At 40.1% G+C, this 15,850-nt stretch overlaps 1 protein-coding gene across 1 annotated transcript in view; it reads left to right on the top strand.

The window, feature by feature from the left end:
- ZCCHC14 (zinc finger CCHC-type containing 14) overlaps nt 1-15,268 on the top strand; it is a 71,153-nt gene extending 55,885 nt beyond the window's left edge. The window contains exons 9-13 of the mRNA XM_067540215.1: nt 912-1,003; nt 6,458-6,585; nt 7,058-7,198; nt 7,285-8,718; nt 11,011-15,268. Coding sequence (XP_067396316.1) covers nt 912-1,003; nt 6,458-6,585; nt 7,058-7,198; nt 7,285-8,718; nt 11,011-11,066 — 1,851 coding nt within the window. The 3' untranslated portion in view covers nt 11,067-15,268. The remainder of the gene's footprint in view (nt 1-911; nt 1,004-6,457; nt 6,586-7,057; nt 7,199-7,284; nt 8,719-11,010) is intronic.
- Nucleotides 15,269-15,850: the final 582 nt, after the last annotated feature.

The following is a 15,850-nucleotide window of genomic DNA, read 5'->3' as shown; positions in this document are numbered from 1 at the left end:
CTTAGGCTATGTCTTCACTGATGGCGGCAAATTCGCCACCGTCAGCTCGACTTCTCTGGATCGACTGAGCTGTCAGTGAAGACCCGCTCAGTTGATCCAGAAATCGACATATTAAGACCACCTTCTCAAGTAGAGTAGCACTGCGTAGACGGGAACGCTGTTCCCGTCAGCGCAGTGCAGTGAAGACGGCGCGCAGAAGAGAAGCAGAGAAGTCGACAGGAGTTACGCACTTTTTTTGCGTAGCTTGCATAACTCCGGTCGACTGCCGCCAAATCTCGGAGGTAAGTGAAGACAAGCCCTTAGCCTCATTGACCTAGTGGTAGTGCTATGTACATTAAGTATGCATTAGAGGAAGGAGCGGTAGAAATTTGCAACCTTAATCTGCCCCTTACAACTTGTCCTTCCCAAAATTTGTCAAATTCTTGCACCAACTTGACTAGCCCCAAAATCACCTGTTTCCTATATGCTATGTCATTCCTATAGTTGCCAAATAATTATTAGACACTTTAGGGAGAAATCTCTGAATGGCATGGGGTTTTTAGGGAACCAGAACTTAAGCTTTATTTGGCTGATTTATAATACAAAATTGCCTTTCAGTAGACCCATGGACTATGTTGTCTTTATTGTGAATGATTGATATAGGCAGATACTTAAACAGTATATTTGTAATTAAAATAAAAAATCTCTTTGGAATATGCAAGTCATCCAGTGCCCTAAGTCTTTAGTTCAAAATTGGAATAAAACTTATTACACTTGAATATAAATTCACATACATGTGTAAAATAAGAATCTGCAAGATGCTTCTCAGAACTGGTAATCATTGAAGTTCAGAATACAGTAGGGTCATTTTAAATGTATGTATCCATATATTGCACACTGTAAAATCAGTTCCATATTTTCTCCCATAAAAGTTTCTGAGCCTTACTGAAGAAGATCTGAATAAATTTGAATCCCTCACCATGGGAGCAAAGAAAAAACTCAAAACCCAGCTGGAATTGGAAAAGTAAGTGTGTGTGTTGTGGGGAGGGGTATGTACTCTGTCTGGCTTTTTCAGTTTGTAAGATATGGTTAGATGGCACTATGGTCTAGAATTGTACAAACTCCTGAATTTAATACCAGTTTTACTCTGGATTTTGCTTTGAGGACAGAGCAAATTATTAAATCTTCCAGGCTTTTCCCATGTGTACATCTGGATCGTACTTTTTCACAGAGGTATGGAGCATTAATTAGTTTGAAAAACGCTTTGAAAATGTGGATTATTTACAGTTAGCTCCTATTGTTTTATTATTGATCATCTGAGGCCAATAAGATAAACACATAAAAGAATTGGTGAACTCAACTTCTTTAAAGGGACACTGTCAATTTAACCATCAAGTAAACAAATTTCTTTAACTATACTATTAATTACTCCTTAAATTATTAACACTGACAATTTTTAAAATCCACATTACTTTTCACGATTTATGCTTTTCTGTGTTTTTCTAATTTATCTCAGGTTGGACAATGAATGTCACTTTTACTTTTCAGTTTTCAGAATTGCAGTATTTGAATCACAGACACAGTAGAGTAGACGTGTAAATTTCACTTTTGGAGATGCCCAAGTTCCATTTTTAATGGTAGCCTGGAGCATAAATTTAAGATTACCTACTCCCCTCAGTTCACAGGAAACAGCCACTCATGTCAGTGGGATATTTGCATCAAGATCAAAGGTGGAATATGCGCTGTATGTAGTAACTAAACCCCTAACTGTCTTCAATGTTCTTATTAAAGTTGAATTCAGCATCACTCAATGACAAAAGATTCTCACCGTTAGGAACAATGCTATTTCTGTCCTGTGTTTCTCTCCCTTCCCTATCCTCCCTTTCTCTTTTCTTTCCTCCTTTCTTTTCTCTGCATTTTTTCCCTGCAGTAACTTCCAAACCCTTGCACCCCTGGGCTTCACTTTCACTTGGTTTCCATCCTATCTGTTGAAGTAAACTGTGAATAAAGAGCTGATGACATGGGGAAATGTTGGCATTGAGCTTTGGCGTTTCCACCCAAATCAGTTTAATGCAGAAGTGAGGAAGTTCAGACGTGTGTCATGGATCTGTGTGCCCTGCAGACTCAGGAAGACAACACTGCTGTTTATTTTAAAACTGTTCCAGTGTTTTTTTTAAAAACATCCATGCAGTGTGCAGTGGGAGTCAAAAACCTAAGTGTTAGGAACTATTATGAAAGGGATAGATAAGACAAAATATCATGATGACCCTATATAAATCCATGCTACACCCACACCTTGAATACTGCATGCAGTTCTGGTTGCCCTACCTCAAAAGAGCTGTATTAGAATTTGAAAAAGTACACAGAAGGGTAACAAAAATGATTGCAGTATGGAACAGCTTCTGTATGAGGAGAGATTAAAAAGACTGTAACAGTTCATCTTGGAATAGAGACAACTAAGGGAGGATATAATAGAGCTCTATAAATCGTGAATGGTGTGGAGAAAATGAATATGGAAGTGTTAATTACGCCTTCACATAACACAAGAACCAGGGGTCCCCCAATGAAATTGATAGGCAGCAGGTTTAAAACAAACAAAAGGAAGTACTACTTCAGCCACAAAACTTGTTGCCAGAGGATGTTGTGAGGGCCAAAACTATAATTGGGTTCAAAAAAAGAATTAGCTAAGTTCATGGAGGATAGGTCCATTAATGGCTGCTAACCAAGATGATCAGGGATGCATCCCATGCTCTGGTGTCCTAAGCCTCTAACTGTCAGACACTGGGAGCAGATGACGGGATAGCTCACTCAATAATTGACCTGTTCTGTTCATTCCCTCTGAAGCACCTGGCACTGGCTACTTTTGGAAAATAGGATACTGAGCTAGATGGACCATTGGTCTCACCCAGTTTGGCTGTTCTTATATAATGGCAGCTTTATCGACAGTGGAGAAGCTAGTAGCAATCACACTCTGGAAGCTTGCAACACTGGCTTACTACTGGTCAGTGGGAAATCATTTTGGAGTTGGAAAATCCATAGTGGGGGCCGTTGTCATGCAAGTGTGCAGGGCCATTAATTGTCTCCTGCTGTGCAGGACTGTGACTCCAAGCAATGTGGATGGACAATAGATGGGCTTTGAGGTAGGACAATAGATTGCACGTGTATCCTTATTTTGGCACCAGACCACCTTGCCACAGAATAAATGCATCAACAGAAAGGTCTACTTTTCTATGGTTATGCAAGCGTTCCAGAAACGCTTCACTGATACCACTGTGGACTGAATGGGGAAGGTGCATGACACTTACATCTTTAAGAACACAGGACTGTGCAGAAAGCTGCAAGCAGCAACGTTCTTTCCCAATGGCAGATCACCATTGACGATATTGAAAAGTCAATAGTGATTCTGGGGGAGCTAGTCACCTGGACAGCACCAAGGAAAGATTTAACTGGCTCAGCAAGCGCAGAATGACTGCTGAATGTGCTTTTGATAGACTGAAGGGATGCTAGTGGTGTTTACTCACAAGACTGGATCTCAATGAGAAAAATCTCTCAATGGTTACAGCTGCCTGTTGTATCCTGCGTAACACCTGTGAGGCAAAGGAGGAAAGCTACCACCAGGGTGGAGGTGGAGAGCCTGTTTGCTGGTTTTGAACATCCAGACACTAGGGCTATTAAAACAGCACAACATGGAGATATGCAGTTGAAGGAGGCTTTGAAAGAGCATGTTAACAGCCAGCTTTGGTAATGTTCTGTGCTCGGCTGTTCTCTGGGCCTGGAGCTTTGGGGGGTGATAAGAATTGTCAAATGCTTGCTGTACATTTATAACTGACTGTTTCACTGAAGCTATGAATTATGCAGTGTTTGCTGTACATTTATATGAGGGTGTTTTCCGGTGCTATATATTTATAAGTAATTTGTGCTCTGAGTACTGCTATACGTTCTGCAGTATGGGTTGTTAACCAATTAAGTAATTTAAAAACAAAATAGAAATTTGAGTGGCAAAAACAATGCAGAAAACCAGTGTGCAAAAATAACAAGCAACGCAATACAAACTTTTAACACAGATTAACAGAATAGAACTTAAAATTGGACAGGCAACAAACATAGTTGGGGTTGGTCTTGCTTTGAGCAGGGGGTTGGACTAGAGGACCTCCTGAGGTACCTTCCAACCCTAATCTTCTATGATTCTGTTTCTGTCCATGTCAGTGCACAAACGTAGTCTGTTATGGCTACTTATATGCCAGCTGTGGCTCTCACAGATCAGTGTGTGTGAAGCTGTGGTTTTCCTTGCTGTCCACAGCATGGAATGTTAGGGGTAAGTACATGGTTTGTGATGCCACATGATGTGTTGTTGGGGTATAGGGAACTGCTTTCTTGGCATTCTCAAGAATTGCAAAGTGCGGAGAGTCTGGGATTTTTGCCCCTATAGGTCAGCCAGGGTTTGCAGCTGGGTTTGCTGCCTGAGAAGAACCATTATATCCTGGTGCATCTCTCTGTCCTTTTCCTGCTAGGCCTCCTGGACCTTTCTCCTGTCTACTCTTTCCTTCTCCATGCCTTCTGCCACATGGATCGTACAGGTCCTTTGTTAGCCATCTGATGCAGCCCTGATTTACAGGATCTTGCTAAACGTGTCCTCCCTAGTCCTCTTCTTTCTCCTTCTCATCAGGGTCAGGAGTTCTGCGAGTGTGGAGGGGACATCCCTCAAGGCCGCAACAGCAGCAGCTGCTGTTACATCTGTCTTTTTATGATTGGATTTACAGTCATAATGGAAAAGGAAAGATAAATGCAGAGTGGTGTGGAAAAGAGTCCTGCCGTGGAGGAAGAAATAAGGCTGCCATCCCTACAAACCTTTGGGAGAGGACTGCAGAGTTCTCTCCCTGAAAGTTTCATGGAGATCTCTCAGGATGATGCAAGGGACATCCCATGCACAAACTGCTCCGTATATCCTGGCCTAGCCCAACAGGGGAATGACAAGAAGATATCAACTCTACCTGTGTTTGTTGTACCCCTGCCTTTTCTCATACAAGTAAACCAGTGAAAAGGGGATACCTGTGTCTGTCAGTTTGGGGATGGACTGGGTGACATCTTCAAATTTAAACATTGTAAGGGAATTATGTGCACACACTTACCTGAGGTCCCTTCTCCTTCATTGAGCTCCTCCGTGCTTGGTTGGCAGGACTGGTTAGACTACGGTGGAGTCTCTGGCTTGTGGCATTGCTGCCTCCCCTCCTGCCATATCTCCCCCCTTCTCCTCCACACTGTTCATGATGGAGCTCTCTGATTTGGGCTCCTCAAAGGTATACATAGTGGTTTGTAGGGTGCTGGTGGGGTCTCCGCCAAGTGTGGCATGCAGCTCATAAAAGCAGGAGGTCTGTGACTCAACTCCAGATCCTTGGTTGGCCTCCCTGCCATGTGGTATGCCAGCCATAGTTCCTTTGCTTTCACGCAGCACTGCTGTTGATCCCTGTCATATCCCTTGCCTGCATCCCCCATGCAATCTGTTTATAGATGACCATGTTTCAACAGCTTGTCCGTGGCTGTGCTTGCACAACCTCTTCTCCCCACAGGCCCAGGAGATCCAATACCTCCTGTCTATTCTAGGCAGGAGTGCTTCTAGTGTGTGGAGCCAGCATGGTCTGTTGGGTAGTTGCACACAAGAAGGGAGAGAAGCTAGGTGCACTCACCAAGGTGGGCAATCAGGAAAAGGCATTTCAAAAATATGCAGAGGGTTTTAAAGTGGCGAGGCTTCTGGTCTCTGTGACCCAGTGGAGTTCACAATTGTGACCAAACCAGTCACTGTTGCAGGGAATGGGGCACTGTGGGACAGCTGCTGAAACACTGCTAGAGTCAACACAGGTTGTGCAGTGTCTACACTTGCACTGCATCAAACTAATAGAGCAACCATGGCTCCATGCTGTTCAGGGAGCTGGTGTAACTGCATTGCCATAACGGGGTGCTTATGTTGGCCGAAGACAAATATGAGAGTAGAGACATGCACAAAGAGGCTGATGCAAGGGGTCAGCCTAACTTTGCAGTGTAGACCAGGCCTTAAGTCTTGAAAAGTTTGGATCACATTTAACTTATCCCTTAAATTCTCTGCATTTAGCTTCCTCTTCATCTTTGGAATGAAGGGCTAGCTCTCTGTTTCATTGTATTTAGTTAATCAGAATTCAGTTTTGGACAGTCTCTCTCTTTGATGTTTTATCCTCCGCATACCTTATACAAATGAGTGGCTCAGTATAATACCATATAACAAGAAAGACCGATGTAAAGACCGATGTAAATGCTGGCAGGAAGTGATGGTTAGGATTGATTTAATTTCCAAATATTCATATTTATGCACCTTATATTAGCATCATCTTTGTACAGCTTACTGAGTTAGACAATATAGATTCCATCTACCTCAGTTTCATTGAAAAATGTTTAAATACCAAAGCGTTTTAACCAATTGTTTTTTCCTCCAACCCATTCTCTGTAGAGAAAAATCAGAGAAACGATGCCTAAATCCAGCAACACCTTCTTCAATTACCAGCAGTGGAGTGGCAAGGGTCTCTCCTACTACTCATGTAGGGCCTATCCAGAGTATTCGTGGCAACCACGCTGCAGGTAAGTAAGCAACCTAAAGAACAGTGCACCATCTATAAAGTGGTTTACGGTGAATATGTTCTTGCACAACAGCAAGCTCATAGCTTTACTGCCCCAACCCTCAAATTCAAACTGAATTGCTTTATTTGTGTCAGTCGTTTGTGATCATGTTTTTCCAAAACTTAGCTCACTGAGTGAAAAATCTTGTTCCTGGTGATATTTGAGTGAGACCAACATGCAATAACCATTCCATGATTTGCATATGAAGAGCTAGCTTAGCTGTTTGAATAATCATTACTTCTCTGGACTCCTGCTCCTTAGGCCAATATGAAGGCCCACTAGCCTGAAGCATCTTTGTGTATTAAGGTCAGGGTATTGCAGGAGACACAGTCATAAACTGCAGTATTGTAGTAGGCTTTTGACATCTAGATGACAATTTGGCAAATAGTTTTCACATTTTCTAACTGACTTATCACACGTACTTTATCCTTAGAGCTGCGTGTAGATGTGGATCAACCAGCCCACCCGCTTCCCCGAGAAGGTAGCTCTTCTGAGTACTCGAGTTCCTCTTCCAGCCCCATGGGGATCCAGACCAGGGAAGAGAGCTCAGATAGTGCTGAGGAGAATGAGAGACGTAAGGAAAACCAAGCAAAGTTTATGTTTGTGTTGATCTGCCCCGTCTAGTGAAGCAGCTATATTTATGGATCTTTCTGTCTCTAGGTTTAGAGATTCACCTGGAGGGTTCAGAAAAGGAGAAGCCAGTGATGTTACTAAATCATTTCACTTCAGGCTCAGCCAGACCCACAGCCCAGGTTCTACCAGTGCAGAATGATGCAGGTTCCAATCCTTCTGGCCACCATCCCTTGCCAATGCAAATGATGACAGCCGCCTCTACCCACCTCAGCCCTATTCGAATGCTAAATTCGATGCACAAATCAGAGCGAAATACAGACATGAAGCTACTTTCCTCTTCTGTGCATTCGCTTCTTTCTTTAGAAGAAAGAAATAAAGTTTCAGCTGGACCTAGAAGCAGCATTAAAATGGACAAGAGCTTTGGAAATACGGTGGTTGATGTGATGCCCACATCATCTCCCCATCAGCCACTGCAAGTACTTTCAGGAATTCCTGAAAACAGCTCTTCATCTACTGTTAACTTTGGTCCTCGAACCAAAGTTGTACATGCTTCGACTCTGGACAGAGTGATAAAAACAACTCAACAGACATCATCAATAGCAGAAACAAGTACTGCTGCCACTGTAACATCCAGTGCAGTCTTCCATATGGCACGTCCACCTATCAAGCTCCTGGTATCTTCTTCTATTCCTACGGATTCTGCCACTGCCGGACAAACTTCCTGCTCCAGTAATATGCAAATAAGTGTGTCTCCTGCAATAATCAATCCCCGGACTGCTCTGTATACAGCCAACACCAAAGTTGCCTTTTCTGCAATGAGCAGTATGCCAGTTGCCCCGATGCCAGGCAGCTTCTGTGCAAACAGTAACACTGCCTCTTCCAGCAGCCACCCATCCACATCGTTTGCAAACATGGCAAATTTGCCTAGTTGTCCTCCCCCCAGTTCTAGCCCCACACTTTCGTCTGTTGCAGAGAACAATTTCTATAATAGCAGCAGCACTAGTGGATCTGCAGGGAGTATCCCAGTACCGAATCAGAATCATCACCACCACCACCATCAGCAGCAGCAACCCCCTGGGTGTATGGTGTGTAGTTCCTGTGGATGTAGTGGGAACTGTGGCTCAGGTGGTATGACCATCAGTTATGCTAACTATTTCCAGCACCCATTTTCAGGTTCCTCAATGTTTACCTTTCCGTTTCTACCCTTCAATCCTTTATGTAGTAATGGCTACATCAACACACAGCAGTATAACAACAGCACGACTTTTCCAATGGTTCATTCTCCCTACAACAGTGGTTTAACACCAGACTCTGTAATGAGTGGGCAGTCCCCGTTTGCAGTGCCCCCAATGCAGAACTTTATGGCAGGGACAGCAGGGGTGTATCAGGCACAAGGAATGATGGGAAACAGCAATGGTTCAAGCCACAAAAAAAATGGGAACCTTTCCTGTTACAACTGTGGGGCCAGTGGTCACCGAGCTCAGGACTGCAAACAGCCACCAATGGATTTCAATCGGCAAGGTAAGAAACTGGTGTTGGTGCTCACGTGGGGCTGTTTGCTCAGTCTGTGTGCGGAACTGCATATTGATTTGAGTGGGAGTTTCCTGTACGGATGGGGAGGTGAAGGAAATCTAATGATGGTTCCTTGTCTTTCTATCCAGTTTTCATTTAATTACAGAAAAATACATTTTGTAAGCCAGTGTCTTTGAAAGGAGAGAGACACTCTAGGCTAAATTCACAGAAGATTAAGTTGTCTTGTGTGTACCCCATGTTCCCTACTTTAGGGCTTAAGTGCTGTTATGAGTCTTGTGTTGGCCCTTTGCATAGGAGTGAATTTCCATCTGAGGGGTGGAGGGGCTGAACTTCCATTGACTGACTGAAGTAGCGTTGTGGCTGCTTATACTGTCTGTGAATTTGGCCCTGAGCTGTCATGTTTCTTATTTTGAAGGATATCTTAGAAGCTCACAAATTTAAAAAAAAGGCACATAAGTAGAGTACAATATCTATAATGAAGAGTGTGCATCCTCTTGAAGGACTTGACTTGTGGTTACTGAAAATGTGGGTTTGTTGGTATGCATGTATCTTGCAGTATTGTTAATCTAAACTGTAAATCTCTTTTATTGGCCCAATTTCAGTTGTAACAAGGACGAGCTTTTGAGCTTATACAGAGCTCGTCTTCAGGTTCTCTCTTTCACCACCAGAAGTTGATCCAATAAAAGATACTACCTCGTCCACCTTGTCACTTTAATATCCTGGGTCTGACGTGCCTACAACACTGCAAACAACATTTTAGATTGTTGTTTGGGGCAAGAACTGTCTGTCTGTGTGTTTATGTAGTGCAGAGCATGTCATCAGAACTTATCCGTTATTGTATAGAATAGCCAGTTTTCCAGCAGTGCTAAAACTATGAATCATAATGAATGTCGTTTCTAGAACTTAGTATTTTGATAGTGGCAGATCAGAAAACTGTGGCACTGTCTCAATCAATCGTAGGCCAAACGCAGACTTCTTAGTCCTAAAATCTAGAATGGTGCAGTGTAATGCATTTTACAGCTGCCATTTCATCAGTACCTTTAAAACTGTCCTGAATTACGCTGGTTTTGAATATCTGTATTTTTATTCTTCACTCCTACCTCCAGGAGACAGCCCTGGGTCAGTGATTTGTTACAACTGCATAGGAGGGGAGGTTGGCTGCTGCTTTCCTTGTGCCAAGGGGATGAATTGATTTAGATCAGAATGATTTAATCACCGATTTTAATCCTGATTTAAATCAGCAAGCAGGAAAGTTGGATTTGTACCATCAGTCTTGTTTTGCATTTGTACTTCAGTTATTTTCCTAAAGACAGGCTGATTCTCATTGGTATAATTTGGCACTTTTTTTGCTTACCAGGAGGCTACGTTACATTATGCACATTTATTTAAGCATATATAGTTTAATATACACTTATTCACATTTAGGTTTTTACATTTTTATTATGGTAGAAAATGGCGAATGATTCATTTTTTTACTTGTGATTTATGTCAAGCTGCATTTGGATGGAAATTGGAATTGAATTAAAAATGCAAAAACCTATTAAAATTGTCTTCAAAATTGTGTTTTATTAGTTCAAATAAATAAGGTAGTTTTAAATCAAACTAAATATGCTAGATATATAAGGGGAAAAGTAAGTTCATCAAAAAGTGCCTTGAAAAATAATTTTTTTTAACAAGTAGTAGTATTTGATTGCTGCTAGTCACGAAATCTTGGAGATTTTAGAAGTGGTAGATGTCACCTAGTTTTTACCCATATATTGGAAGAGGAAAACAAGCTTTCCTGCTTTTTCAGTTCTCAGTCTGTCTCTTAACTTTGAATGAACTAGTTAGTGAACTCAACTAGTTGAATAAACTGAAACGAAGGAAAATAGTCTCTGTGCCTGAGGCTACTGCTGTCAAAAGCTGGTTTAGCACTTCACTAGAACCAGAGGTTGTTGCTTAGCCAGGGACTTCCATCATTTCAGTGGCTTGACTTTCTGTAAAACTTAAATAGCAAACATGTAGTGCTTGAACATTATTTTGTGTTTAATTTTAAATTATTTGAATAGGTGATACTAAGTTTAGGGCTTAACTAGGGTTATTTTAAAATAAATTTTAAATAGGTTTATTTTTTAAAAGTATTTAAATGTTAAAAAACCCAATTTAACTTTTTTTAAATTACAGCATTTTATAATGCTGTTGCATAATCTGCAGGAAGCAGGTATTTAAAATGCTGTGATGATTTGCTACAAAAATGTTTCCATTGTTGACTTCCTTTCCCCATTTTTCCCTCTTCTACAGGTACTTTTAGGCTGAAATATGCCCCTCCAGCTGAAAGTCTTGACTCCACAGACTGATATTTTCTCTGGCAAGAGAACACTGTAAGCCATGGAGATATAAAGAAATTTAAATAGAAAACTGAGAAGTCAGTTGCTGTTAAATTTTAATGTGTTTTTAATCCAAAGGTGCTTTACTTTACTAGACTAGGTAGAAAATCTATCTTAGGGGTGCATTAAACCCTTTTTTGATCGCCAAAATTTGAGCTTAGATCTTGGTGTTGGAACTTGCCTAGTACGTATCATGCGATTGATGCGTAATGGATAGCAGGTGAAGCTGGCTCACTACATTTTCTGTTGCAAATGTAAAAAAACCGACAACCCTACACGCTTCTGCTGAAGAATGTTGCCGTCTTTGGACCTTCTACAATGAAAAATATAACATCAGGGCAGCTACTACAATGTGATCTGAAGTGAGAGGTGGAGGTTAAGGCTGTTTGCCTGCCAGCCTCGGACACGGTGGGGCTAGGTAAAATGTCTACTTTTTTCAAAAGTAATCAAGCACTAATCTCTGGGATTTTTAAGGATTGCACTACAGAAGAATGTAAAACTATTTAGGCTTCTGCACTTTCAGCAGACAGTGTCACGCCGAGACCAGTGCAAGAGGCAAAGAAGTTCCAACCTTTAAACATTGGCACCAGCAGGAAATGTGATTTACTACACAATAAAAATCTTAAATAATTCTCTCTTTTCCCTTCCAAAAGAACACATGTGGCAGTTTCAATTCCTTCTGGAAACAACCTTATTATCACTGTTGCCATTATTACTAGATAGAGGTGGGTTACCAGCCGTGGAATGAACTTCATTTTCCAAGGGTCCAAGTCCCAGAGACTCCAGGGTCATAAAGTCTTCAAAAATAGTTTTTTTATGTAATACATGAAGCAACTTTTAAGTCCTGTTACTGTATATAGGTCTCTTTCACAGAAACCTTACTAATCTGTTTTTGTAAATGAATTTTAAACCATCCTAAAAAAAATCTCTGGCAGCAGAGTTAGCAAGCTGTGGCTTTACTTTATATAATGCAACTCTGACTCCTAGCCCAGGGCTTTTGCTACAGAATTCAGATGTGGTAAAATTCAAACATGTAAAAGGGACTAAACTTCATTATTTTAAAGACTTTGAAGGATTTCCTGTCGGCCTCCTTTGTTGCAATAGACTGTAGATTACTAATTTTGGTGTTAACTACCTAGCATACATAATTTCGAGGTGGCAAATTTAAGTAAGAGTTGGGAGGAAGCCAAACAAAGCTCATGTTGCTGAATTGAAAAGGTCTTGTCTTGCCCCAGGAATTCCAAGTGATGGAATGAGTGTGCCCTTTAAATTTCAGGCCAGATTTTTTGTAAGTGATGCTTGTTTTCCATATTAGAATACACAACTTTAAGATCTGAGGCCTTGTTTACTTTCTGGGATTTTTTTCACACCAATATAGCTACACCAGAATAAACAGCACTTGTCCTGGCCCACCTTGCTCTGATTTGAAAGCAAGGAAAGCCAGATCAAAGTGCAAGGCACTTTTTATGTGATTGCAGAGCTCCTCAGGGTAGATCTGGCTTTAGCTACTGAAGTGTTGGTATGAGTGGCTAATGCCATAAATTGTCAGCCAAGATTTCAAAGGTAAATGTTACAAGTTAAAGGTCTGGGCCATCCTTCAGTCCCATTGTCTCAACCGTCAGCCTCACCCGAAAGCAGCAACAGGTCAGGACAATATGATAAATTAGTATTGATAAAGAGGCATTGTAACATAAGATGGCAAGACACCAGATCTCCCAGATTTTCTTTGGAGGTCAGACACTTTTTTGGCTTTATGGAAACCAAAGCCTAAAATTGTGTAACATTTGGTTTCTAAAAAATAACAAATAAGATTTCTGTTGTTTCTTATTTCTATGCAATGAAGAAACGCCATACTTTTGTATCCTCAGCTCTGTTCACACTACAGTATTTATATACAGTGTTGACAATTGTTTGCTATGTCTGTATTTTGAGGTGGTGACATATATTGGTCTCATGAGCAACTTTCAGACCTGCAACACTAAAGTGATGAGAACTGACAATGCAATTTACTTTGCCTTAATGAGCTTGAGACAATAGTAGGGAAAAAAAACTGTCATACGATATTATGTTGAAGGGAACCTGCAGTATTCACTTAATGTTTTGCTACAAGATTTTGATGGTCTCTACAGTGGTCTGGAACTTGTGCTGAAAGCCAAACTTTCACATTTTTTCCACTTTTTTTAAACAAAAAATATTTTAAAATTGAATTGTATTTAAACTATTTATATATATCTATATAAACAAACACACATGCTATAGTATTAAAAGCCCTCCCTCAAACTAGAGAAAACCAATAGCAAAAAAGTTCATTTTCTATATCAGTTGCATTTTGTTTTAGGGGGCAAGGCTGGGAAGTAATAGCCTTGTGTGTTTAATATTCATTGCAAAGTCAAAAAGGTAACAAGGATTATTAAACTGAACTTTTATCCAATAAGCTTCTTTAAAAACTCTCTCGTGCATTCAGAACTCTTGTCTTCAAGAATATTTTCTTTATGTAAAGTAAGGCTGATATTTCCTAGGCTGGTTTATGTGCACTTAAAAGGTATTTTTTTAAAACAGTTAAGTCTGATTTCAAAGTCAAAATCAGAAAAGCCTGAGTAAATGGAAGGAATTGGAGCTTAATGCAGAAATGTTTGAAGAGCCAGTACTGTTTATAGAGCTTTCCCTACATCATCAACCTGAGTTATGGCTTCTGATTGGCTAGTGTAATCTATTCAGTTTGTACCAAGAACCAAGGTTGGTGAGCTTAAATAGAGCACTTTGATTATATAATCCATTTTAAAAGGCACAAGTCCATCTCTTTCCCCTCAAATTGGTCCCAGTCTTGGAGTGACTGAAAGAGCTAGCTCATACCATTTCTATCTGTCCAAATATGGAAAATACACAGGAACCTTTTTATTCATATCTTTGCTCTAGAAGTGTGAAAATGTCTAGTTCTCAAACTAGATTGCACTATGGGATAACTGACACTTTTTAAAATGCGAAAGAGGAGAGAAAAACTCCTTGTCATTCTCTGCTTTTAATCTCAGCACTAGGAATGTGGTGGAGAGGCATAACTTTAAGCTTCCTTACCGGGGAATATATAATATCTAGTGCAATTTCAGAATAGTCTTTTTGATTTTAAAATACTGGTAATGGAAGTGTTAAGAATAGAATGAAACCAGACTTACCAACGAACTTCTGACAGTAGCAGTCCAATTGGAAATTAGGCATTAGAGGTTAGTATATAGGTGTCATTAACATTTGTCATGTTGGGCACATACCACAGTAGGTTCAACAAGGAAGATTCATATCAGGAAATAAGTATTAATAGGATTCCATAGTAACTTTACCTATAGTAATTTCATGTTTTGTATCTTCCTAAACTCTATTAAAAACATGACCAGTGAAAATTCTGCCAGAAATTAAGTGAAGGACTTCCTGAAGTGGTATAAACCAACCACTGTTACCTCAGCTTGAGTTTCGTGCCATTTACTGCTAGCTAGTACTGACACTAAAATTTAGTTTATTTGCTAGAGAAACCACACTAATCCCACTCCCTCAAATAAAAACAAAATGAAAATAGATTGGTTCTTGCAGTTCTACGACATCAGTCCTACCGTTCATGTATTAGAGGCCACTTACACTTAAAGCCATGGATTCTGGGAGTGATCTAGAATTCCTTTGTAAATCCAGTGGGTCCTATTTTGTTGAAAGTAAATGAACTTACCACGTGCAAGATTCTAGAAAACCACATTGCTGGTTGAGGCCAAAGGTAAGTTACCACAATACTAAGGAAATACAGTACAAACCCTGTTTAAATTCTTATATAAGTAAAAGATGCTTTGGTACAGAAAGCAAGTCCTATGTTTTGAACTACAGTTTAACAGCTTCTCTTGGATGTAATTTTCCACTAGGAATGAAGGAAACTCCTACTCCCATTTGAGCCATTTTCTTTACTTCAGTCAATTCTAGTATTACAAATTGTGCATGTAACTTTATAAATATTTTTTAAAATAGTTTTGTAAATATTTAATATTCAGCTAATTTGATTTTGAATTGTAAATGTCAAGTATTCTGGTATTGGAATTTTTATGTTTTATTATACTTTGTTAAAGGTAAAATTGTACATTTTTAGAATGTTTTTATCTAAGTAAATTTAATGTATGGAAAATAAAAAAAAAAGTTCAAGTCCTTAAGTGGTTTTAAAAGGCTTTATCCCTTTTAGGTTTCTCCCAACTTAAGTTGAGAACTACCTTAAAAATTCATTTAGAACAATTTTACAGTTAAAGCTCTACCCTCAATCTAACTACACTCATCTAATCAGACAGATCTTACATTGTTGGTGTGTCTATGCAACTGCTGTTCTCTAATATTTAAAATTTGAGGGAAACCTTGAGTCAAGAACACCTGAGGTTACTGCACATCAGTGTTTCTCAATTGGCCACCGAGAGCAGCTGTTTGCCGCTGCCAAAGGGAAGATGTCCCGGATTTTTCGGAGGAGGGTATCGAGTGTAAGTGTAATTTAATTGAGAAGTGCTGATGTTTGCTTATTTTGACGTTTTAAGACTGTTAAGAGTTTGGGGGGTTCCGCAATTATTTATGGAGTTCAAAAGGGTTCCATGGCCAAATTTAATTGAGAAACACTGCTCTGCATGGTTGTTATACTGCTGTCCACAAACTGACAATTCAGGATGTGTATATAAATTAGGACCATGCAGTGACTTAAAGCATTACCAGTCTGGTCTTCACTGATGAAAGATCAGTGCAACTAC

Source organism: Emydura macquarii, unplaced genomic scaffold, assembly GCF_026122565.2.
Source record: "Emydura macquarii macquarii isolate MOO-44397 ecotype Brisbane River unplaced genomic scaffold, CSIRO-AGI_Emac_v2 contig_561, whole genome shotgun sequence".
Taxonomy (NCBI): domain Eukaryota; kingdom Metazoa; phylum Chordata; order Testudines; family Chelidae; genus Emydura; species Emydura macquarii.
Note: the sequence above shows the minus strand (reverse complement) of the source record. Positions and strands in the feature narration are given on the sequence as shown.